At 38.3% G+C, this 25,044-nt stretch overlaps 1 protein-coding gene across 6 annotated transcripts in view; it reads right to left on the bottom strand.

The window, feature by feature from the left end:
• Positions 1-9,476: 9,476 nt before the first annotated feature.
• The window catches only part of ralgapb (Ral GTPase activating protein non-catalytic subunit beta), a 37,238-nt gene continuing 21,670 nt past the window's right edge, over positions 9,477-25,044 (bottom strand). For 2 of the 6 annotated variants that reach the window (XM_017705230.2, XM_037534919.1), the window contains 16 exons: positions 24,862-25,000; positions 21,373-21,506; positions 21,027-21,209; positions 20,657-20,808; positions 20,149-20,336; positions 19,767-19,870; positions 19,405-19,560; positions 17,724-17,933; positions 16,111-16,269; positions 15,819-15,978; positions 15,527-15,649; positions 14,723-14,859; positions 14,272-14,377; positions 13,430-13,505; positions 12,941-13,089; positions 9,477-11,498 (listed from right to left, as the gene is read on the bottom strand). In XM_017705230.2, the coding sequence (XP_017560719.1) occupies positions 11,305-11,498; positions 12,941-13,089; positions 13,430-13,505; positions 14,272-14,377; positions 14,723-14,859; positions 15,527-15,649; positions 15,819-15,978; positions 16,111-16,269; positions 17,724-17,933; positions 19,405-19,560; positions 19,767-19,870; positions 20,149-20,336; positions 20,657-20,808; positions 21,027-21,209; positions 21,373-21,506; positions 24,862-25,000 (2,370 nt within the window). In that variant the 3' untranslated portion in view covers positions 9,477-11,304. The remainder of the gene's footprint in view (positions 11,499-12,940; positions 13,090-13,429; positions 13,506-14,271; positions 14,378-14,722; positions 14,860-15,526; positions 15,650-15,818; positions 15,979-16,110; positions 16,270-17,723; positions 17,934-19,404; positions 19,561-19,766; positions 19,871-20,148; positions 20,337-20,656; positions 20,809-21,026; positions 21,210-21,372; positions 21,507-24,861; positions 25,001-25,044) is intronic. The other 4 variants (XM_037534917.1, XM_017705231.2, XM_037534918.1 and 1 more) reach the window with 3 other exon arrangements.

The following is a 25,044-nucleotide window of genomic DNA, read 5'->3' as shown; positions in this document are numbered from 1 at the left end:
ACTAAAAAAAAAAAAAGAAGCTCACGTAGAACTGTGAATGGTCAAAATGCTCAGACTGTAAAGGAATTACTTTACTAATTCTGAAAAAGTAATCTCACTACTCATTACTTTATTTCTATGTTACTCTATCAAAACCACAAATCTGTGCTAACTGGAAAGTACAAAGGAAGACCATGTAGTTGATTTAGTAGTCATTTATTTGGGGATACATAGAGAAATCAGGGTAAACATCTTTTAAAAGGTTATTTAGATTATGAGAGAGAGAGAGAGAGAGAGAGAGAAAGAGAGAGAGAGAGAGAAAATAATATAATATGCTAATTATCTAATAGAAAAATACTGCCATGGACAGGAATACCATAGTAAAGTTGATAAATGTCAATTTATAAGCACATTTCTTTATTAAATATGTGACCATCAATATTTTAAGAATTTTAAGAAAGCAGATGACTTTGCATTTGTTCTAGAATACACATTTTGTACTGTGCAGGGCTTATTTTATATCTATTCTTTTAGACTATAAATGTTTTTTAAGCATAGACATTGAAAAAGAGAGACAAATACCAAATATAAGCCTAGCGTTGTACAGTAAAAATCTGCCCAAAACTCAATATTTTGTTGTAATAACGTAAAAGATCAACGTAAAATAACGTAAAATAACGTAAAGAGCTCTGATCGTTTAGCAGTGCTCTAAAACATTTATCATGACTCTCACATCCAGATGGAATGGCTTGTTTTTTTTTTCAGTTTTCAAGCTTCCTTACTTGTTTTTAGGATTTTGTTTTCAAGATACATTGATGATAAATGCTGAATTCCTGTAAACAATCCACATGATGTTTACACGCCCAGCCAAATCCCCTGCCTGCTTTTACTGCTTTTGAACAAGGCACGGCTTCTTATGCTTGAATAAAATCGTGAATTTGGCTGACGCTAAAAACCAAGACACTAGCCAGGAAAAATGGTCCAAAAGAAGTGCCTGGAATAAACTCTTCATGAATACACTAGCTGTGACGCTTACAGAGCTGTTTCTGAATGAAAATAGAGTCTGGTGTGTTTAGGTGATTGTGAGACTCTCTCTTCTCAAGCATGGAGAGCTTCATCTGTGATTAGATGCTTAATTTCAGCCGAGGTTTAGCTGAGGTGCTTCCTGCGCTGCCTATATTTACTAAAAAGTCATGCATTCACTTATTACAGACATATAAGTGACACAAATAATGTAGTTCTTATCAAAGGGGAATTCCACCAATTTCCCAGATTTTCTACGTTTCCGTGTGTTGAGATGTTAAGTAAGTCAGAGTGCTTTGATGTGATATAGTTTAATTTATGCGTTATCCAAAATGACCATTGAACAAACACATTTTCTGAGTTCTTATATATAATTTTGATGGAAATAATATAGTGGTAGGTCTAAAAAAATATTCTTTGGGTGCTGTTTTGCCTTACAATACCCAGCATGCGTCTTTCTGCCCTGCATATGATTTAAAAAACAATTTACAGCTACAGGTTATTGCTAAACTATCATAAAACAATGTCTCAGGTATGAGTGTATTTATAATCATTTTGTGTAATAACTTTCTGTGAGGGAGTTTCTGGAGGACTTTTTAAGATGTCCTTTTCCTATCACAACCACTGTAAACAGAGCTGCACACATCAAACCACTCTTAATGACTTTGTTTACACTGTAGTTAATTAATCATCCAGACATTTTGAAAAGTCATTGGAATTCTATCTTAAGTCACTTATTGTAACGTTATTACAGGAATATAAACCATAATGCTTTAAAGTGATCACATTACTATAATGTGGAAATATGGTTAGGGGTTTCGTTTGTGTATTGCTGCCTTCCTCAGTATCAGTATTGCAAAGGCCAAAATCATAAATGATTCATCATGCAGTCCTAGTGAAGCCTAGTGCACTTCTAGTGTGGTGTTTTCATTTACCTTCAGCTGACAAGGGCATAGAAAGGTGAGGAGAGGTCAACTGCCAAGCTACAGAGGGTATATAGGGAAAGCCATCAGTAAGGCCTGTCTGTCTTACTGATGATCTTTCTAGAAAATATCACAACCTGCTACAGACAGCAAGACATTGAGATGAAATATAAGATGCTGCCACAACTGCAAATGAATGAGAAGACGGAAGACCTTTTCTACACTGTGTCCCTGATCATTCTTCTGGAATATTGACACAGCACAGAAAAGAGATTTAGACGGAATATAAGATGCCGCCACTGTAGATGAGAGCTCTTTTGCCCTCTCTCTGATTTTGACTTTTGTGGCCGTGACAGGGTATTGGATGATTGACCGTGCGTGTTTTTTAATGGGTTTGTCCACAAGCTATGTTGAAATGTTTGCTTAGTGAAGGTCAAACTGTTTCAGCTTATTGTGATACAGCACACAGGGGGATTAGAGAATCAGGCATTCAGGAGCATCTCCCTTTACCAGAATTGAGTCACATAGTCACTATGATTACATGGATGATGAGTCAAAGAAAGATAGAATTATTATAAATATAACATTATGCAAAATCCAGCTATAAGACAAGTCGATATTTCCTTCACCTGATCAAGGCAGGAACGTTTGTAGATAAATGTAGATAAAAACAAAATGCAATGGTACGCAGATCATTTAAACCCTATATTTAATTGAAAATAGTACAAAGACTACATACCAAATATTGAAAGTGAGAAATTTTATTGCTTTTTTCGAAAACTATATGCCCATTTTGAATTTGACGGCAATAACACTTTCCAAAAAAGTTGGGACAGGAGCGACAAAGGCTGGTAAAATTGTGCAATGCAAAAAAAAAAAAACAACAACAGGTCAACACATGATTTGGCAAAAAAAAGCATCGCAGAGAGGCTGAGTCTTTCATGGACACTATCCTCCGGTCTAAAGACCACTCAGCTTATTATCAGTGCACAGTTCAAAAGCCAGTATTCATGATGGTATAGGGGTACATTAGTGCACATGGCATGTGTAACTGGCATATCTGTGAAGGCACCATTAATGCTGAATGATATATATATATATATATATGTTTTGGTAATATTTGCTGCCAAAACATGTATATATTACAACAGCATTACTAAAAGAGTCTGGGTGATAAACTGGCCTTTCAGCAGTCCAAAACTGTCACCACTGAAAACATTTGGTGCATTATGAAATGAAAAATATGACAAATGAGCCCCTGAACTGTTGACCAGCTGAAATCCTGTATCAAACAAGGAAAGGAAACATTTCACTTTAAAAACTACAGCAATTGTTTCCCTCAGTTCCCAAACACTTACAGAGTGTTATTGAAAGAAAAGGTGATGAAACCCGTCCCACTATTTTTGGAACGTGTTGTTGGCATCAAATTCAAAATGGGCATATTTTTCACAGAACAAAAAACAATTTTCAGTTTCAACATTTGATTTGTTGTCTTTGTAGTATTTTCCTTTAGAAATATGGTTTACATGATTTGCACATCATTGCATTCTATTTTATTTACATTCTGCACAGCGTCCCAACTTTTTTGGAAATGGGGTTGTATTTTTCCTTCTGCTAAAGTATATTAGTGAGTAAAGGACTCTTTTACTCTGTTACATTATAGCAATTTATATTCAGTTACTAATACTTTTTGTTTAATTTCAATGTTTTGATGGCGGCAATACTTGTAATTGGCACTGTTTTGTAATTGGTAACATCTCTGACTTTTGAGCTTTGCATTTTAGACCAAAGGAATCCCCAAAAATGAAGAACAGAGTTGCACTTTCATTTTCTATGCTGAAAATCCTGGATGTAGTAGATACTCAGTACTTAGGTAGATTTTAGACCTGCTACTTTTGTATTTCTACTCAAGTTATTTTACTTTTACTTAATTATTTTATGTATCAATACTTTTACTTGAGTACTGATTTACCCATCTCTATCCTCCTCTGAGCCTGATCATGAACAGTGTTGGCGTTTGTTTTGATGCTGCTTCAGTAGCTGTAGCCTCAGACAGCAGTATTTGGTAGTTAATATCTCTAAAGAACATCAGGCTGTTTTCATAGTTCATTTTCTAATGACCCACCACAGTTTGTTTTTGTTTGGTTCTTTCCTTTGGTTCAAATTGTGAACTGCACATGAACTAAATTACACATGTGGGTGTCTGTTTATTGATCAGAAGTTTTGCAGGGATGCAAATATCATTATTTTATTGCTTGTCTCTCATTATTTATAGCAGCTTGCAGTGCAGGAATGATATGAGTGCTTGTAAAGAGTAACATTTTTTAACTGTACTGATATTGGAGACAGTACAGCGAAGAAGTGCACTGGAAAAAAACAAGCTCTGGTGTTGAATTTCCTTGTGAATTAGTTTGGTTGAGTTGTTTGTCAAAACCAAATTAAAGAAAAGCTGGACAGTCTGCACCAGCCATGGCAAGTCAGAAAGCGCCTCCAAGCTGAAATGTCTGTTGGCGCTGGTCAGCACTTCATGTCATTTAGTGACAGTGGAGGTTTTTTTGTGCACGTTCTCCAGTTCTTTGACAAATAGTGGGTCAAATGCCCGCTCGCCACCATGGTTCTGGTGGCCCTGGTGTGATATGCATGAATGTCAAGGGGAGTTGGATTCCAGGCTGAGTCATAAACATTGACAAGTCTGCACAACTTTAATGAAGTGACAGGTGTAGTCTGAATGAGTTGAGAGAAGTTGTGTGGATGTATTTATGAAAAGGATTTGGGTGACTATTGACTTCTGTTTGTTAGCGACTCATAACTTCAGCACTAAAGTAAAGTAGCAAAAATTTGGACACTGAGCTTTTCTTGGTTGATGATAAACAAATTTTTTGCAAACCATTCTTTTAAATGTTAAATGAAATGAACGAAAATGGTTGTACAAGTGCTGTTTAATGCAACATTTTTTTGGATTTTACCAGATGATCCAATGATAAACATCACCCACCAAAGTCCTTTGAATGTTATTTTTGTTCCAGAGCTTCTGAAGCTGCTAAAATGCAAGTTACTGGTGGGAACAAAGATGGCCAAGCTTTCTTATTCAAATTCAATAGCAGAAAGGAATATTTACAAAGTTGCTGCTCCCTCTGCCTCTCCTTTCAAATTGATCTGCTGTTTTAGGATCATGCTCAGGTTTCAATTCCACCTGGACTAATTTCTCTATAGATGAAGGGAGAAAGGCAGAAAAAAGAAGTGATGATGTCACGATGGGATAAAGAGTGGTGAGAAGTGTTAAAATTGGAAAAATGAAAAAGAAACAGGACAAGAGCAGAGTGATGAAATGAAGCAAAGAGAGAGAGACACAGACAGAGAGAGAGAGAAAGGTAAGAGTAAGCTGTGAGATGGAAAAGCACAGCATAAGGCAGTAGAGAGGCTTCCAGCAGGGTAAGACTGGGGCATGGCAGAGAGCCAGCCCTTCACACAGGCACACAGGGGCCTGCCAAGGACCAGGAGCCAAGAGAGTCTGACAGTGACCCCTCCACCAGCTCTCAGTGCTGCTGCTGGACTCACATGCTTCAGAGAAACTGCCAGGGACAGGTGGATTGATACTAACACTTTTGAGAATTGAGCATCACATAAAACCAAGTATCATGTTCTTTTAACACTTATTTTAATATTTATTTCTATGAAACCGAGTGCATATTTAATGGTAAAAAAGAAGGAGAAAAAGGGGATTGCAGCAATAATTGTGCAGGACAGGAACTGCTTACCCTTGCGCTGTCTTTCTCTGCTCATACAGACACATACAGTGCAGAAGAAGTAAAGCATCTTTTGGAGTTTGTTATTTAACCTCAACTTATTGTTGCTTTTGTGACAAATTCTTACATTTCTCTGAAAGGGTAAATTTTAGGAGAAGTAAAATGTTCTTCAATTTAATGTGTAAATGAGATTTGAATGGAACTACTAATATATATATATATATATATATATATATATATATATATATATATATATAGATTGCAGCTATAACAGCTTCAACTCTTCTGGGAAGGCTTTCACAAGAGTTAGGAGTTTATTATTGGAATTTTTGACCGTTCTTCCAGAAGCGCATTTGTGAGGTCAGACACTCATGTTGGACGAGAAGGCCTGGCTCGCAGTCTCCGCTCTAATTCATCACAAAGGTGTTCTATTGGGTTGAGGTCAGGACTCAGGTGCAGGCCAGTCAAGTTCTTCCACACTAAGCTCGCTTATCCATGGCTTTATAGACCTTGATTTGTGCACTGGTGCACAGTCATGTTGGAACAGAAAGGGGCCATCCCCAAACTGTTCCCACAAAGTTAGGGGCATGAAATTGTCCAAATTCTCTTGGTGCTGAAGCATTAAGAATTCCTTTCACTGGAACTAAAGGGCCGAGCCCAACTCCTGAAAAACAACCTCACACCATAATCCCCCCTCCACCAAACTTTACACTTGGCACAATGCAGTCAGACAAGTGCCGCTCTCCTAGCAACCATCAAACCGAGACTCGTCTATCGGATTGCCAGATGGAGAAGCGTGATTGGTCACTCCAGAGAACATGTCTCCACTGCTCTAGAGTCCAGCGGTGTCGATTTACACCACTACATTCAATGCCTTGCATTGCGCTTGGTGATGTACGGCCTGGATGCAGCTACTCAGCCATGGAAACTCATTCCATGAAGCTCTCTACGCTGTTCTTGAGCTAATCTGAAGGCCACATGAAGTTTGGAGGTCTGTAGCGATTGACTCTGCAGAAAGTTGGCGACCTCTGCACACTGTGCGCCTCAGCATCTGCTGACCCCGCTCTGTCATTTTACGTGGCCTACCACTTTGTGGCTCAGTTGCTGTCGTTCCCACTTGCCTCCACTTTGTTATAATCCCACTGACAGTTGACTGTGGAATATTTAGTAGTGAGGAAATTTCATGACTAGACTTGTTGCACAGGTAGCATCCTATCACGGTAGCACGCTGGAATTCACTGAGCTCCTGAGAGCGACCCATTCTTTCACTAATGTCTGTAGAAGCAGTCTGCAGGCCTAGGTGCTTGGTTTCATACACCTGTAGCCATGGAAGTGACTGGAACACCTGAATTCAATGATTTGGATGGGTGAGTGAATACTTTTGGAAATATAGTGTATGCATCATTTGACAGAAACAAAATTACTTGCAGTAACATCTATATCAATACATATAGATTACAAACTAACTTCTATATGCCTGAAAGTAGCAGATGGCCAACAATTATTATTTGTCAGTTCTATGATGTAAATACAGTAAGCCAGGTAAGCAGCCGCTGCCCTTGGTACAAATATATCATAGCATCATTACGATGACTCATATACATATGACTCATTGGGCCGCTATCACTCCATCTTCAGCTTTATATTTTTCCTTGAACGTGTTCTTGAAAAAGAAGGTTCTAAGAAAAAGGCTACGTCAGATTCATGATGTGTTCTTAAACCACAGAACTGTTTGCTCCTTTGTGCTTTTGAGTGTGTGTGGATTCTGTTCTTACCTTACTTACAAATCCCAAATAAGAAAACACTAGTGAACGTCAGAATCTTTGTGAAAACTGCATGTTTTTTTTTTGCAGGCGTGAACACAAGGTTTGTTCCAACAGCAATGGAATTTCAAAAGGGCGTCTTTACAGGAGATCACAAAAACATTTTGATGTTAGTTCATGCAAAATTACATTATAATATACAGTAATAATGTTGGATACTTTGGTTAGTTACTTTGGTCAAGTTATCATGAAATTTGAAAATGAAAATGGACAATGACTACAAAAATGCTGATACAAGTTATTGTTTATATATCACCCATGCCATTTTATTACAACCTGGTAATAGTAATAAAACATTTTTGATGTCTGTAATCAGACACCAAATGATTTAATATTTTAGTAATAAAACTTAGACCCACTTACAAAAAGAGACTGTCTGTATTTGCGTTGGTGTTACTTGCTCTCAAAAAGAGAGACAAAAACTGGAGATGTTACCTATATCTCGCCTACCAAAGACGCACACACGGCATCGGCCACAGAGGTCACACCAGGCGCTGAGCGTGTGGGAGTGGATGGGGGAAACAGGTCAGAAGTCTTGAGACAAGACAGAATGTGTCCATATGTGTTTGTGCACGTCGTCAGAACGTAAGAACATCACGATACAATAAACGGTTTCTCTTCCAGCAAAATGTGAGTCAGCAGTTTATTTAGTCTCTGAGGATCTGTGTGTGTGTGCGTGCTGTTGAGCAGCTGGTGTTTAAGATGCAGGATTGATTGAAGGTTCATCTTCACTTGGGGTAAAGTTGTTTTTTTTTTAATGAGCAGAGAAAGCTCTCATTTACTGCAGTAAAAAGGGCGCAAAACAGAAGCGAGTCCTTAGCTTGTCCAAGGTGAAAACGTCCATTAAACTGCGTCTGATACACAGATGAAACGTCAAAGACTTCAAACAGTGACCTCTAGAGTCGGACAGAAAAAAAAACAGCCTGCATCTGAAGAAGCTTTCATCTGTAGGTTGAAGATACACAGCAAACACAACCAAGAACTCAACCTTACAGCTAAATAAAGGAATTACACACAAGTAGAAAAGCAGTGAGAATTTCTGATTGGTGACTTTTTATCTAACCTACTTTTATTATTAAATACTATGCAAGTGATAACCACAGTTGCATAAGTGATTGCGTATAAATGTTTATTAAAGGAAAATTTTACCTTTTTTTCCCCAAACATCTAATTAAATGGTGATATAAGCAAAGCTGATCAGAGTTTTAATGTGAAATGCTTAATTGTAGGTTGATTTTACTGTGGTGGCAACAGGAACCCAGGGTCACAGTCTACAGTGCACATATAGCCTTTCTATTTTTCTATCCAAAACCACCAATGAACCAAAACGTCTTCTATATGAGTGCTTATTTGTCAATATGTTCATATTTCAATAATTGAATTACACTGATTTTTTTTAATGCTGGAATTCCCCTCTAAACACTTCAGTCATTCCTTTCACCACCACTGTAGACAGTCTAGTTTCTACAGAATCTCTAGAAGTTGCTAGAATGGAGCATTTAACAGCAAACCACTCTAAATACGTTTGTTTACTTTGTCTTAATTATAAAAATTTCATAAATAAGATTTTAGTACAAACAGTGCTGTACTGCACATGGCATGCAAACAAGCTTAAATGAATCATACTGAGATTTTAGTTGAATAAGTAAATAAAGTAATAAATAAAACTACTGATAAATTACTGCCTGTTGTAAAAAAAAAAAATTAAATAAAGAGAAGGAACAAAACCCAATGTGCAGCAAACTGTAAAGCTTTCAAAAGAACCCATTTCCAAAATGTCTTTTAAGAAAGAAACTAAGAAACTAAGAAAAATGGCAAGAACAAAATCCTCCAAATCTCATGGACCCTTTCCCGCCCCCAACTAACCTTTCTTTTCACAGGACAAAAGTGGTCAGAATGAAATTCTTCCAACTGAACACACTCATGAAAAAGCTCAGATGAAAGGCAGGAGCTGAGTGAACCAGAAGCAGAACCAGCAGGGATTTATGATAAGAAGTTAATTAAAATCTTTATTTCATTACATGTGTTACATTCAATACCCAATGTGTTTCTTTAGGACACATATATGATAGGCATAAATACAAACGAGCGTTCTTTTTTGTGCCTTTCCTAATAGAATGAGTGAGCGAAACTTCACACCCTCATATTTACAAGTAAAGTCCAACTTTATACAAAGTCGATGCCTTAAATATTTACAGAAGAAAATAAAGAAGAAAGCACATCTCTAATCAACCAAATAAAGGTCCAAGTCTTGAGAAGCGGTTTGCTGAAGTCGTTTATATTCTGATATTCTATATTCATTTTCATCAGCTGGGAATTTTGTGATTTTCTACAGACACAAAAACAGATGTGATTCATTATCTTAGGAATACTTGTCAACTGGTTATGATGTTCTCTCAACATCAAACTTTCCAATTGTGAGGAAAGGGACTCATAAGAGCAACACAAGACTTGTCCTTTACTGACTAAAGGCATTTTCTCTTTTTAAATGGAGGGAAATGAAAGAAAATGAAAAAAGCAGGTTAACCTGAATGAGCATCATGGACCAGGTACAGTAATGTTTTAACAGTCATTCCTTTCAATCGACTATTCTCTGTAGTGACCTGTGTTTTAAAAGCTGTATGTCAAAAATACATGACAGAGACAAAATGACATGCCAAGCATCCCTCATTAAATGAGAGATGAAACATGATTTCCTGTGGATCAAATAATCTTTTTTTTTCATATATATTTCTAAAAAAAAGGATGAAAAATGAAAATAACGTCTAAAAAGACCAGTGTTTCTGACATCCAGCAGAAATTACAAAAGAAGAAAAATTAGTGGCACCTACATTTACCAGATAACTTATAAAATAGGATGAAAAACAAGAGGAAATAAAGGATCGAAGCCCTTATGACTGTTTGAATTGAAATCGTGTTTGGAAGGATCACAGTCAAGCTGAACTAAAAGACACTAGCTGGTGAGGGTGACAAGCGAATCCCACCACAGGTTTAACTGCACAAATCTAGAGTTGAAGGAGGACGATAGTAAGCGCCAAACGTCTGGGATCTCTACAAGTACTGGAGTGATCAGTAGTTTGTCAGTGACTTTAAAATCTCAACCACTTTGGAGGACCTTTAAAGTCATCTTCACAACCGTTAGATAAATACATAAAATGAAAAAATCCAAACATTCTCTGAATGGAGTATTAACGTTAATAAGGACTTCTGTGAAGTCAAAGTCCACGGATGACAATATTTGAGAGAGAGAGAGAGAGAGAGAGAGAGAGAGAGAGAGAGAGAGAGAGAGAGAGAGAGAGAGAGAGAGAGAGAGAGAGAGAGAGAGATAAAGCTGAGGTCAGCTTGTTGGAGTGCACTGAATTACATGACCATGTCAATGCATATGAAGAATGGTAAAACCACCTGAGTTTGAAAAGAAAATAACATTATGCATCAACACAGACGTGTGTGTGTACATATCTGGAGGAGAAAAGCCAAAGTCAACCTATCTAAACTCCACTGCTGACACTGACATTAGTGTTTACTATGGATAGTGTTCTTAGAGTAAATTGTCTCATCTTGCATCTAATGCCTTCTCCTTTCCAGTCTTGGATGACGTAAAAATAAAAGCACATGAAATACAGTAATGAGAAAAACGGAAAAAGCATCCATTCTGGCATCAGCGTTTGGATCAGCTAGGAAGCTGTCATGGGGCAATGGCTGTAGCCTTTGACAGCTGAGAGACTATGGCCATTTGGCAAAAACAAAAACAAAAAAAAAAAAAAACAGCAGTTCCCCATCGATCATGGAGAAGAACCTCTGTGTGTATGTTTAAGGGTTGAGGCTAGTCTCTCCGACCTCCTGAAACAGTGATGTGTAGAACTCAGGTTCCAGCTGCTTGTTCCGGTAACGGTTAACAATTTCAGCTATTTTCTGTTTCCGTCGTACATGAGGAGGACTGTACGAATCGCTCTCCAGGCGCTTTCTCCGACAAGCATTTATCACCGTCTGTCTTACTAGGAAGCCTGAAAAAAGCAGAGGATAACATAGTTAAGCTTTCCTGTCAAGTTAAAACTTTCCTGTCAAGCTGGTTATTTAAAAAAATAAATAAGTAAATTGCCTGTGCAAAAGCATGTGGTTACAGATTTTATCCAATATTTGTTGAAGCCCTACATCTTTCATAATAAGTCGAAAACTGACAGACTGCAACAAAATTTTAAATCATAATCAGTGAAATTTTCTGTCTTGTACAGATGTGCTCAAAATGAGGCTAACCAATAAAAGCTCCACTGTCACGGGTGCAGTCCAAGCAAACGTGCATCAAGATGTTAATAAAGCAACAAAAACTTATATGACAAACAACAGAGCGGCAATAAAAATGCAAAAAGGTCAAAGAAAATTTATGGCAGACCAAAGCTGAAAGGCTAGGGAATAATGGTGATTAACTTTATCACCTTTTCAACATAGCGACCTTTTACAGTCATCATTTTCATTTGCCTTGGTATAGAATTAGATTTTAGAACCATTTTGCCAACTGTGTTTGCACACTGGAATTAGACCTCCGCATTTAACCCACCCGTGCAGTGAAACATGCATGCACACTAGTGAACACACACACTAGGGGGCAGTGAGCACACTTGCCCGGAGCGGTGGGCAGCCCTATCCACAGCACCTGGGGAGCAATTGGGGGTTAGATGCCTTGCGCAAGGGCACTTCAGTCATGGCTTGTCACACAAGGGGATTGACCGGGCTTCTGGTCACAGTGCTGGTTCCCTAACCTCCAGCCTACGACTGGCCCACAGTCTAAATATCTTAGTATGCTTGAGGAGACGATTGATATCAATTGCTAACAGTTCCCTTCTAATTATATTTTTCTCACAATTATTTTTCTTTTAATGTGCAGAGTTAGTCCGTGTCTCGAATCGGTCCTGATCTGTCGTCTGGCTTTAGAACATTGTCTTTTCTCTTACCCACCATCAGACTTGTTGAACTAATAAAGCCATGCCAGGCATCTTTTCACATGTTTAAGAAGCAGTTTTTAGGATGTAAACATAATGGGGTTTACTCTGTATGTGTCTTTTAGTTGCAGTACTTAATAGAAAAATGATATTCATCATTGCTTTAACTCAAGAAAACCATACTCATTTCTCCTTTTTCAGTCTTCTTGTATTCTCAAAATATTGAAAAATGCACAGACTTGATTCAACTACGTTAAAAATTGCATCAGTTTTCATACTTGGTGAGAACAGACATTAAGGCCCTGAGTTTGTGCAGCAAAACTGCTTTTTACATCTCACAACTTACATGTGAATGCATGTCCACGGCCATTCAAGCACACTGCAGCTATGCTGTCAATGCTGATAATTAATGATCTTGACATGCTGTAGATCAGCAGGTCAAGCCAGAACAGTCAAGCCAAATAAGAGTGAGCAGATACTGGTAAACAGACACATAAACAGAAGCCTACCCAGTGATCGCCTGCTGACCACCATGTTATCCACTAGTGGGATGACCATGCTGAACTTCCCCATGGCTCCATGCAGCTTGATCCGGAACAGACCCGTCTTCAGTGGGTGGATGAAAATGACTGGGACATCCTTCTCTGAGGAGCTGGGTCTGAGACAAAGAATTTACAAACTTATACAACACAAATCAAATCAAATGCACCAAACATGCACACCACCCTCACAAGTTTGGGGACACTTAGGTTCTACTTTTTTTTTTTTTTGGGCCAAAAGAGTTATAAAGCTGTGTTTTTTCCAATAGTTTAAAAATAAACAAATAGAAGGCAAAACTTCTTCAAAGACACTTTGAGGAAAATGAAGCTGAATGTACATATTCAGGTATATATTTTCTTTACATAATAAAGTGTAGTAAAAAGTAGAAAATTTCAAAATAAAGCAAAGTATCCCCAAACTACTAATGAGCAGTATAAATCAGAGTTATGAATACTGACCTGGAAGCACTACTGTTGACCGCACTCTCCACTCCTGTGCTGGTCTCTGCCAACAACTCAGACACAGGGAAGTTTTCTACAAGGATACAAATCACACTCAGGTCAGACGCTTAAGACCTGTATTGACTGCTCACTAAAAGATTGTTATGTGGTTTAAAGAGCTAGACAGCCATGCATTCAGAGCCCTACATGCTTCCTGAGGGAGGCTGAGAGTTTTTATTCAGCCAATAAACACTGAATTATTTAATCTTCCAAACAGCAATGATTAATTTGTGAATAATGGTCTGACAGGTAAACATATTATTGTTATTATTACTATTGTTATTATTTTAAACAATAGCGAGCAGCCACAAAACTGCTGTCTGATATCCGCATACACATTTTTCTTTTTTTTTTTCTGAATTTTATTTTTTCACCTCTAAGATCCGCTTATAAGTTCTATGTCACAAATTGTTCTGATGATGTGACAGTTAGTCCACAGAATAAAACAGCATATATACTGTGCCTATTAGACTAAGATTTGTACATGAGCTCTGTTCTGATTGGTTACCTTGTATTGTGCCTTATTCAAAAAGCAGTCTGGGCTAAAACACTTATCATTTTAATGTGAATGAGTGGGGCTAAATTGTTTTGAAACTTTAACAGTGTTTACACATTACATCAAACTAGAATATTTCAATAAAGCAAAGAAAACGTTTTCCAATATACAGACCCTAAATCACAATGTCATCATAATAAAGATCATTACAAAACCTGTATTTATTATGTCTTATTTTGGATTCATATCCTCTCAGCAGTAGTCTCTCCAATGCACAACCATTTTTGTTCCTTTTTTCTCTTACCAATGTCATCATATCGCTCCACCCAGACTACCAGTACTTTAGTCTCTGGACCCAGAGGAGGTATACTTCTGCCTGATGGCAGCTTCTTACTCTTCACTGTGGGAGACTGACACAAAGAGACCAATCGTTACACAATACAGTAAAGAAACACATATATCCCAACTGTGTTTTTGACTCAGACACTGTGCTGATATTGTGGATGTCCTGCCTTTGAAACATGTTATTGGATGTGTCAAGGGCAGACACGCAAAAAGAGAATCTTGTTTGCTGTACAGGGATTTCTGCTATGGGAAAAAACATCAGCAAATTGTTTCCCTGCAGTACGCAGTGCCAAATTCTAACTTTCTTACACTAGGTCTGCAACTGTGCAAGTTTCTGTAATACCAATTTCTCTTCTGGAAAAATGGCTGGCTCTAAATATGGTCACCATGGTGCACGTGTACATGTTTACCCGTTGTGTAGGGCCCATGTTGTCCGAGTGGTTGGGGAAGAGCTCCAATGTGAGGTTGGGTTGTTTCAGCAGGCTTGGCAGCAGCTCCATCTGAGAATCAGAGTCTGCTGTGGGGAAACTGTTCTCTGATGACTCCGCTAAACATGCCATCGTGGGGAAACACAAACATACACACAATTCTTAATGCATTTTAATTATCAGTTTAGTTAACACTAAATTAAAACACTAGATTTAAGTATGATTTTTTTATTTTACTTAATTAACATGTATTTAACACTACTACACAGACTCAAAATATTTTTATTCAGCAGTTATTTCATTTTCCTTACTACTGACTGGTGCCCCACCAGACTAATTGAATTTGAACATATTCACAAATATCTACTATTAATAACAAAACGAGTATTTTACACTGTGCTGCGTGAGATCCAGAGTCTGTTTGGTCAGATACAGAACTAAAGGCAAATCAGATTTTGTCAGCTGTAGTGTTAACATTAGTCCCACAATAGTTGATGTGGTAGCAATGTATACTTTATTATTGTGAAGTTTTTAATACATTTCTCCTTTTTCAAAGCAATAGATCACTCATTTTTTATACTGAGGCATACGTTTGTTAATTAAGAAGATTCACTGGCTTGGTGGCCCTGATTGGTGAGTGCAAACTATTATATCTGTCTACCTGAAAAATGTATTATTATTATCATTATTATTATTAATATTATCACTCGGGAGTAGCCACTGATCATTGCAAGAATAAAAACATGAACATACAAGAAATTAAAGCTCTGAAGGCTCCATATTTACCAGAGGAGTCACTGAGTGAGGGCACCACAAAAGCTATTTCAGTGAGGGCATCAGCATAGTAGAGAACCCTTTTCTCTCCATTAAAAATCCCAACTCCAGTGTCTCCCACAGCCACACACTCATCTGCAGCAAGAAAAGGGACCAAAAAAACTCTTTAAATCAATATTTAAATCAATAATGTCAGTAGTACCAGCCTGACAGACAGAAAATTATACCTCATCACCATGAACATCTTCTGCATTAGAATTATACAGTGGAAAGCCGAATTCGGATTGCTGACCGAAGTGTGTACCTGGTGTATCAGTGCCATTGGATGTGTTGATGGTCCAGCTAGTATACACACTCCCAGTCCAGCCTGGGTGTTGTCCTACTTCAACTGGCCAGCCCAGAGACAAGAGAAGCTCCACAAAATGTGGCTGCACATTCGCAGAAGACTCTACATTTCTCAAGATCTGCAAATACACACAAACTCAGTGTACCACAGACAAAAACTTTAATAGGACAAACACTTTCTCCTTATAAGTTGTTTAAATGCCACTGGTGGCTTAAAGAAGGTGCACTGCTATGACCTGCCACTGACTTACCTCTTGGCTGCTCTTCTGTCCTGCCTTCATGTAGAAGATAAAAACTGTGTCACAGGGACGGCATGGCAACAAGTCTAGGTAGCCGATGTCATCAAAGAAGCCTGACATAGTTGAGTCTAGAGCAATGAGGTGAGGAGGCAAACGGCTATTACCTGGTTCCTGGAAACAAAATATACACACATAAAATAACACACCCCAGTTGCTGGTCTAATATTATTCACTAGTTTGATTATTTTTGCATTTTCTGCAGCATCAGCAAAACAATCAGTCTGGAATGTTACAAATTTAAAGCAAAGCAAAAAACATTCAGCGACAAAAAGCAGTAAAATAAAATAACACATACAAATAAAAAAGGCACACACAAAAGGAAAAACAACATATATGACAATAAGCTATCCTCTAAATAAGAGAACACCTATTATGTATAGTACTGTGCAAAATCAGCGACCACCCTTTCAATTCAAATATAAGGTATTTTCAGATCCAGGAAAAAGCAGAAAACCTATATTTAACTGAATAATTCACTGATGCCTTAACAATTCAATATAATATCTATTTTCTTTTTTTCTATATAGTGTGTCCAGTTTTTGGCTTTATTATTGCTTACATTATTTGTGTGAGTTTCTGTTTTCAAAGAAATCTACAGGGGTATTTTTCCACAGTTAAGTTCAGTGTTGAGTTGGTTATATTTTCTGCTTCTCATAATCTGAGTAACATTAAAAATTTAGACTCATCAATCGATAAAACCACATCTCATATGCTGAATTTCACTGGTTCTCCTTCCAATCTAGTTCTTTTCTCAGGAACATTCTCTTGACAGCTACACAGCCTCAAAGCGTTGAAGGATGAACAGAAACATGTGATTTTTTTCAGAAATGAAGCAAAAGTGGATCTTAATTTTCTCCTCTCTCTCAAAAATGAAAGCTTTAAGTGCTGTTTATCTATTTAATAAAATTTATTTTCTACCAAGTTTTGCAAAGTTGTTAGGAGTCCCATTTTCCCTGTATCTTTTAATCATATTTTGAGCTCCAATTTTGGAAACTCTTGTTTTTTTTTTTCCCATTTGTTTGTTTTCCTTTGCCTTTCCTTGTGCAACTGAACTGAACTCCTACAGCTAATCTCCTTTGAATCTCTTTTAACCATTTTGGATGCAGAATTCTGCAAGGCAGTGAAGGTGTGCATGGGTAACTGCTGAGATCGTTTGTCTGAAGGGGTGTCAGTGACTCCTTTGGGAACTTTTATTGGGAGGACACAGCTGTAACTCACTGGTTTGAAGACAGGAAGGATGGAAGAGTTAAAGTGTCGGTGGAGCACAAAAGTAAAGAGGACAAATAAACACTGACAGATTTAATCTATTTAGAGTGTGAGGCATTTGTTTTTTGTTAAGTATATGTTTCCTGCTTTTTCTGACACTGAAAAAACTTGATGGCAGATTTTGACTAGAAATTCGATAATCAAATTGGTGGTCTCTGATTTTGCAAAGTGCTGTGTAGGCTAAATGGGAATATGCTGCATAAAAGAGAGTATAATACAGACTAAACCAAAGCATAAGGCTTAAAGAGAAAACACTGCTAAGAAAGGGAGGAGGGGTTAAGTCTGATAGCTTCCAATACCTTGAGGGCCTCTAGCGACAGGAAGCCAAAGTGTGAAAGAAAGAGGCGAGCAGTTTGGAACTCCTGTGCTGGAGGAGGAGGTTTACAGTCGGTCAGTGGATCAGGGAAGGGTTTATTCCTCCACAGATCCTCAGTATAGTGCTCCAAAGCGGTCTCATACTCCATCTGCTTCACCATCACACCACGCAGCTTATCATGCTGCAGCTCCAGCTGAAACATATGCACACATTGGCTAAGTGAAAGTACCCCTGAATGGCTTAATACATTTAATACGCAACATAAGAAGTGGTTTATGAGACAGTAAATACTGACTACCCACATTCTCTTTCTAACATACTCTGAAAACAATGAAAGGATTAATAAACAAAAATGTATCCTTTCTACTGAAATTCTAAGAAAGAAAATTCCCTTTTCCCATTAAATGACACATAAAGGTGGCTTTGATCATGTTCACCATAATATCTGTCACCTAAAACAAACACAAAACACAAACACACCACTGCCAGCTTAGACCAAACTGTGAACCTTGCCCGCCTATCCACACCCACATATACCTTATATACATATTTTATAGTCACATTTTCAATATATCTAGTATTTCAGCTATAATGGGCACAAACCCCTAAAGGCCTCTTAACAGTGGATTTTCACAATATATATAATTAAACAATATATATAATAAAACATTAACTTTTAAATACATACACATTAAAATGAATGTCTTTAGGTTCATGGTGGCTTTTGTAGTTTGTTCTGTTTGCTCCTTTCAGCTCAGTGCGCTAAGCCAAATCAGTTTTTTTTTTTTTCTTCTTTTTTTTAAATCAGAATGGGCCAATAGCAAGCGTCTAGTCCTTCTGAGTTGCACTGACTAAAAATTCTAACTTTATCATTACTGGTTGGTTGGTGGTTGGTATGGTGTACAATTCTGCCTTCTACACTGTAGACTAGGGCTCAATTCCCTGCTTGCGCGAGCACCCAACACTATACCAATAGGTGGTAAGACTATGGGCAAGACTCCTAACACTACCTTTGCCTACCTGCATAAAATGATCAAATTGTACATTGCTCTGGATAAGAGCATCTGCCAAATGATGTAAATGTAAATTTTGCTTGATGTTCATAGCGTATTTCACACTGAACAAAGTTTTCAGTGCGTCAAAATCTGTTTTTGTCCATAAAAATCAAAAATCAAGTGTGAAAAGCCCTTGAAACAATTAAACATTAATCTAAAGTTAAAAATGAAAACCACTTTACGTGACCAATATTCCTCAACAAGTGGTCCTGTCTCTATTTTCAAACATGATCCCAATATAATTTGTGTTAATGCTGTTAAATGCAGCTGCTTAATTTAACTGGCAAATTACAAAGTCTTTGTCTTCAGTGTGCCCATAATAACAGCAAAGCAAGTAATTATTGTGTGTACACCGAGATGAGCAATTTGTGACAGCGCACCACATCCCCACACTCGTGTTCAAACTCACAACAGAATCTGAGTACTTCAAGGCTGTAGCACAGGACATGTAGGATTCCTGACAGTCAAAAAACACAGCTCAACCAATTCTGGTCTTATTTAAACAATGCATGTACAATGTCACGGTTATTTCATCAAATACTTTTACGCTGATAACCCCAAAAAGCACAAAACTGTCATTTTAACGTCCAAAGGTGAGATCATTCTTACCTCCTTATCCACTATATCATGCAGGTCTGGAATGCTTAGGTCAGCTTTCACAAACGGAATCTTGTCCACCTCTTCTGGGAACGGTCTGTGCTTAACATTAAACCGAATCCCCACGTCATTTTTGGGAGTTGGCCGACCCTCTGGAACAAACACCTGCTGTAGGATGAGGGACACTGAAAATGAGAAACTGGTCTACAGTATTTTCGTTCACTGTGTTTTATTTGAAAGAACAGCTTTGTTGTATGTAAGATGTATTACATTGTATTGTATACACTGAAATGAGCCTTTCACTATGATTGTTTTTAGTATATTAATGTTTTAAGTATATTAATGACCTAACTATTTGTGAGGATATATATTACCTTCTGATTGGCCCTGGCCCCTCGAGGCTGATGGAACAGTTGCATGGTCCAGGCATGACGACCACACATGCCTCGGATGAGCATTGTGACAGATGGACAGGGGTCTGAGCAAACACACATGCACAGCTGTGACATCATCTTCACTGTATGGTAAAAACTTTTCTCTCATTATTTCTTTGATGGCCACTGCCATAAATCATTTCTAGGTATAACTTTTTAAATCATCACTAAGCCGTCAACATTAATATTAAAAACAGAATTTTATTATTTAAAAATCTAACTTCTGTAAGCTAATAACACTAGTTTTCATTTATTCTACACACAATATACATACATCTGCAGCATCATCCCAGCATACGTAAGCTTAATATGCTTTACTCACTCTGCTCATTGCCGAGGGGCTGCTCCAGCATGGCCAGAATGACTGAATTGTCGAGGACATAGTATCTAAAGTTACTGTGAGAGGTGGACGTCAGCCTGGAGTATTTAATTAGCGTGTCCTCATTTAGCAGGCTGCAGGGGGAGGCAGGGCCGCTTGGGGATGGGAAAGCCCCCACCACCTGCATTATACTGGAACAGAAGAGAACAGAACAGAGAACTGAGCGATATGGCAAATAAAATTGGTTCAGCAACATCTGCACTTACTGCAATTACTGTATAAATATCAGTTCCTAAATCTCAAAGCTCTGTCACATGACAAAAAGGCGTTGGTTCAATCATCAAAGGTCTTTTCTTTTTGTAGCTAAGGGGAAAGTGCATGTATCTGAACAGAAACCAGTAAAGAGTCCACCAGAAAATGTTTCTTTTTGTGTGAAAAACACTGATAGTCTATTTCATTGACTACCAGTTTTATTATAACCATATCTCACTTTACAGCATGTCAAACTTACCACGACAATGTGGCTTCGGCCGCGTCTTTGACCCTCATGGAGGCAGGGTTATGCTCTTTGTCACCTTTATACCTCACTTCCTGTTCACCTGTCTTTGACTTGCTGCCCGAGATGCCAAGTTCCACAATTTCTAGCACCTCTATTAGGCAATCCTGCAAAACAAAAAGACAGCAGATATGCACTTGATCATACTACGAACATCACATATGAACTATGAAGCATCACATATCATAGAAACTAAAATTAAATTATTATTATCCCAAAGAAAACAGAGACAGAAGACAAACAAAACCTGTTTTTAGCTCATTATATTACTATGATAGCAGTCACTGCTTCTACAACCTTAACTTGATCAACTGGATGTACAGACCTTCTCATTGAGCATGTCAGGATGTTCTGTGAGCCACACACAGAGGCACTGGAATGCAGCTACGATCATAGAGTGCAGGTCTCTAGAGTGGAGGGGAGCAGGTCTACTGCACTGGTACACAATATAGCCACAAACTGAACTGACAGCCCGCTTACGATCCGATGACTCCACACTCGCCTTCACCTAACAACAAAAACACAGCACACAAGCAGTACGGTCATAAACATTCACAAAATAATCTAAGTTTTTGTACAACAAAAAAATAACGGGCTGTTTTGAAAAACTAGGTGCCCCCAAACTTTTGACAACCAATGCTGCCATCATATCACAAAATAGTTCCACGCACCTTGGCAAGGCCGGCGAGAAGCTCGAGAGCGGCGAGCGAGATGCTCATGTCAGGTCTCCACTGTGAGTTTAGTCTTTGGGTGACCAGATGTATGCTGCGGATCAGCAGGCCAGCCGCCGTGTCTGTGTGGAGAGCTGGGATATAACACACAGCACGCCACAGAGAGCGGGTTAGTCACACACACACACGCCAAGCCAAGCACAGACACACAGCCAGCAGCCAGCAGTGGTAATGTCATACATACAAGCACACGTATGCACACATGCATGTATTCTAACATACATACACTAACTGCACACGCTACACTATGTCATTCGTACACATCAACATCTAGGGATGCACCGATCTGACTTTGTCTCTTGATACAGATTCAATTATCTAACCTCAGGATACCAGCTGATACAGAGGACATCTGACTACTTTTTCACTAATAGAATAGAATAGAACAGAATTCAACTTTATTGACATTGCGTAATTTAAAAAGGGCCCATATTCTATATTCTTCTTGTATTTGATTTTCTTTCTTGGAGTCCACTTCTGACATTTGTGCATGTTTATGTACCGAAAACAATCATAATTTATTTTTACACTGACATTTTCCAACTTTTTTTATCTCTTAGAATTAAACAAGCTTTTGTTATTGTTCCTTCAAAATTGATATATGCCTTCTGCTCTGCTTGGATGCCCTGTACTGTGCCTCATTCAAAAAGCAGTGTAGGTAGAAATATTCCATATAGCTTCAACAGTACTGGAAATGGCTAAACTGCTACAGCCAAATTAGGTGGATAAATGTGAACGTCATGATAAAGCAACATCACAAAAATAGTCGTAACAGGCTGCTTTCGCAGCATAGCTTCCATACAGAGACAGTCTGGCCAGGGGCGTGAACAATACATTTTGGAACTTCTTTATGTACTGCAACAAACTCTTTTACTTAAAAAAGTGAGAAAAACATTTCCATGATATTTCCATAAACACATGCTGTTAAAACTGAAGAGTGTATTGAAAATTGATGTGAATTTTTAAAAAATTCTTATTAATCAAGGACTTTTTAAAATGAGGTTCACTGGGATTCATATTACTTCATATTAAATCATATTCTTCCAATTTATTTTAAGGTCTCAAAATCTAACTGATCATGGTAGACATCTTGAAAAACATCCAAATCACACCAAAATGACTATTTTTCTGTCCTACATTAAATTGATGAAAATGCAAAAGCCTGAAATAGTTGCTGATGAAACTGACATGAAGCACAGCAGAATTAGTGAAGCACTACTGCACAGGGCTTTTATTCTGATGTGCTGTCATGTTCTCTAAAGTTAGCCTTTTAATCTGACCTGCTGCATCACTTCACAGAGCCATTACTAAAAACACAAAAGTGAACATTTGATGGATAAATCGTATCGAAAAACATGGTTCTATTTTAGCGTATCTGTGTCTAAAAAGAGGATAGAAAGTAGAACTGTCTCATCTGGTCACAATCTGTTTAGCATCAGTGCTAATCCTGAGTTAGTGTATCAGATCAGGTGCATCACTATCAACATCAATGATCAGATGAACATGGCATTCTAAAATAAAAAAAAGTATGAATATAAAAAAGGTCATATACAACCCCAATTCCAATGAAGTTGGGACGTTGTGTAAAACAAATAAGAACAGAATACGATGATTTGCAAATTCTTTTCAACCTATATTCACTTGAATACACTATAAAGACAAGATATTTAATGTTCAAACGGATAAACTTTATTGTTTTTTGCAAATATTCACTCTTTCTGAATTTGATGCCTGCTACACGTTCCAAAGAAGTTGGGACAGGGGCATGTTTACCACTCAATACCACTCAATAAGTGCTTGGGAACTGAGGACACTAATTGTTGAAGCTTTGTGGGTGGAATTCTTTCCCATTATTGTTTGATGTACAACTTCAGTCCGGGGTCTCCGTTGTCATATTTTGCGTTTCATAATGCGCCACACATTTTCAATGGGAGACAGGTCTGGACTGCACCCAGGCCAGTCTAGTACCCAAACTCTTTTACTATGAAGGCATGCTGTTGTAACACGTGCAGAATGTGGCTTGGCATTGTCTTGCTGAAATAAGCAGGGACGTCCCTGAAAAAGACGTTGCTTGGACGGCAGCATATGTTGCTCCAAAACCTGTATGTACCTTTCAGCATTAATGGGGCCTTCACAGATGCACAAGCTACCCATACCATGGGCACTAACACACCCCCACACCATCAGAGATGCTGGCTTTTGAACTTTACACTGATAACAATTCGGACAGTCCTTTTCCTCTTTGGCCCGGAGGACACAACGTCCATGATTTCCAAAAACAATTTGAAATGTGGACTCGTCAGACCACAGGACACTTTTCCACTTTGCGTCAGTCCATCTCAGATGAGCTCAGGCCCACAGAAGCCGGCGGTGTTTCTGGGTGTTGTTGATATCTGGCTTTCACTTTGCTGGGCAGAGTTTTAACTTGCACTTGTAGATGGAGCGACAAACTGTGTTCACTGACAGTGGTTTTCTATCCGTTACAGAATGACGTGGGGTTTTTAATGCAGTGCCGCCTGAGGGATCGAAGGTCACGGGCATTCAGTGTTGGTTTTCTGCCTTGCTGCTTACTTGCAGAGATTTCTCCAGATTCTCTGAATCTTTTGATGATATTATGGACTGTAGATGATGAAATCCCTAAATTCTTTGCAATTGAGAAACGTTGTTCTTAAACTGTTGGTCTATTTGCTCACACAGTTGTTCACAAAGTGGTGAACCTCACCCCATCCTTGCTTGTGAACGACTGAGCATTTCAGGGATGCTCCCTTTATACCCAATCATGACACTCACCTGTTTCCAATTAACCTGTTCACCTGTGGAATGTTCCAAACAGATGTTTTTTGAGCATTCCTCAACTTTCCCAGTCTTTTGTTGCTGCGTCCCAACTTCTTTGGAACGTGTTGCAGGCATCAAATTCAAAAAGAGTGAATATTTGCAAAAAATAATAAAGCTTATCCGTTTGAACTTGTCTTCGTGGTGTATTCAACTGAATATAGGTTGAAAAGGATTTGCAAATCATCATGTTCCGTTTTTATTTATGTTTTACACAATGTCCCAACTTCAATGGAATTGGGGTTGTATTTAAAGTGAAGTTTTGGTTCTTACGCTAGATCACCTGCTACATACAGACTCAAACAACTAGCCCATTTAAGACATTGCGTGCAACATTTAAAAAGACACCATGCCTTGTAGACAAAAAGCACTGCAAAGCATACCGTACGTTCACAATATTCAGACAAACTTCAGAAAAACAAAGTGTGTAACATGAAGTCCATTTGAGACAATCCATGCATTTCATGAGAACGTCCCATTTATCTCTAAAGAAACAATAAGCATGACCAGGTGAAGACAGCTGCCAAGTCTGTCTTTTCTGAATCATCTATAACCTGTTTTAGCCAAAAGGCCAGCACTGAGTCTCTGAGGACTTACCGTAGTCTCGCAGCAATGCCTGGGCGGGTCTCTCGCTGTCAGGAGTTGTGGCCTCTGAGCTGCCTGCACTGGCATTACTGATTCCACTGTTATTGCGACTATGGCTCTTAGCCAAAGAATGACTTCCATCCACACTTCCCTTCACATGGCAAAAAACAGAAGACAGCGCTACATACATTTTAC

This window comes from Pygocentrus nattereri, chromosome 26 (genome assembly GCF_015220715.1).
Source record: "Pygocentrus nattereri isolate fPygNat1 chromosome 26, fPygNat1.pri, whole genome shotgun sequence".
Classification (NCBI taxonomy): domain Eukaryota; kingdom Metazoa; phylum Chordata; class Actinopteri; order Characiformes; family Serrasalmidae; genus Pygocentrus; species Pygocentrus nattereri.
The sequence above is the reverse complement of the archived record's forward strand: the minus strand, read 5'-3'. Positions and strand labels throughout refer to the sequence as shown.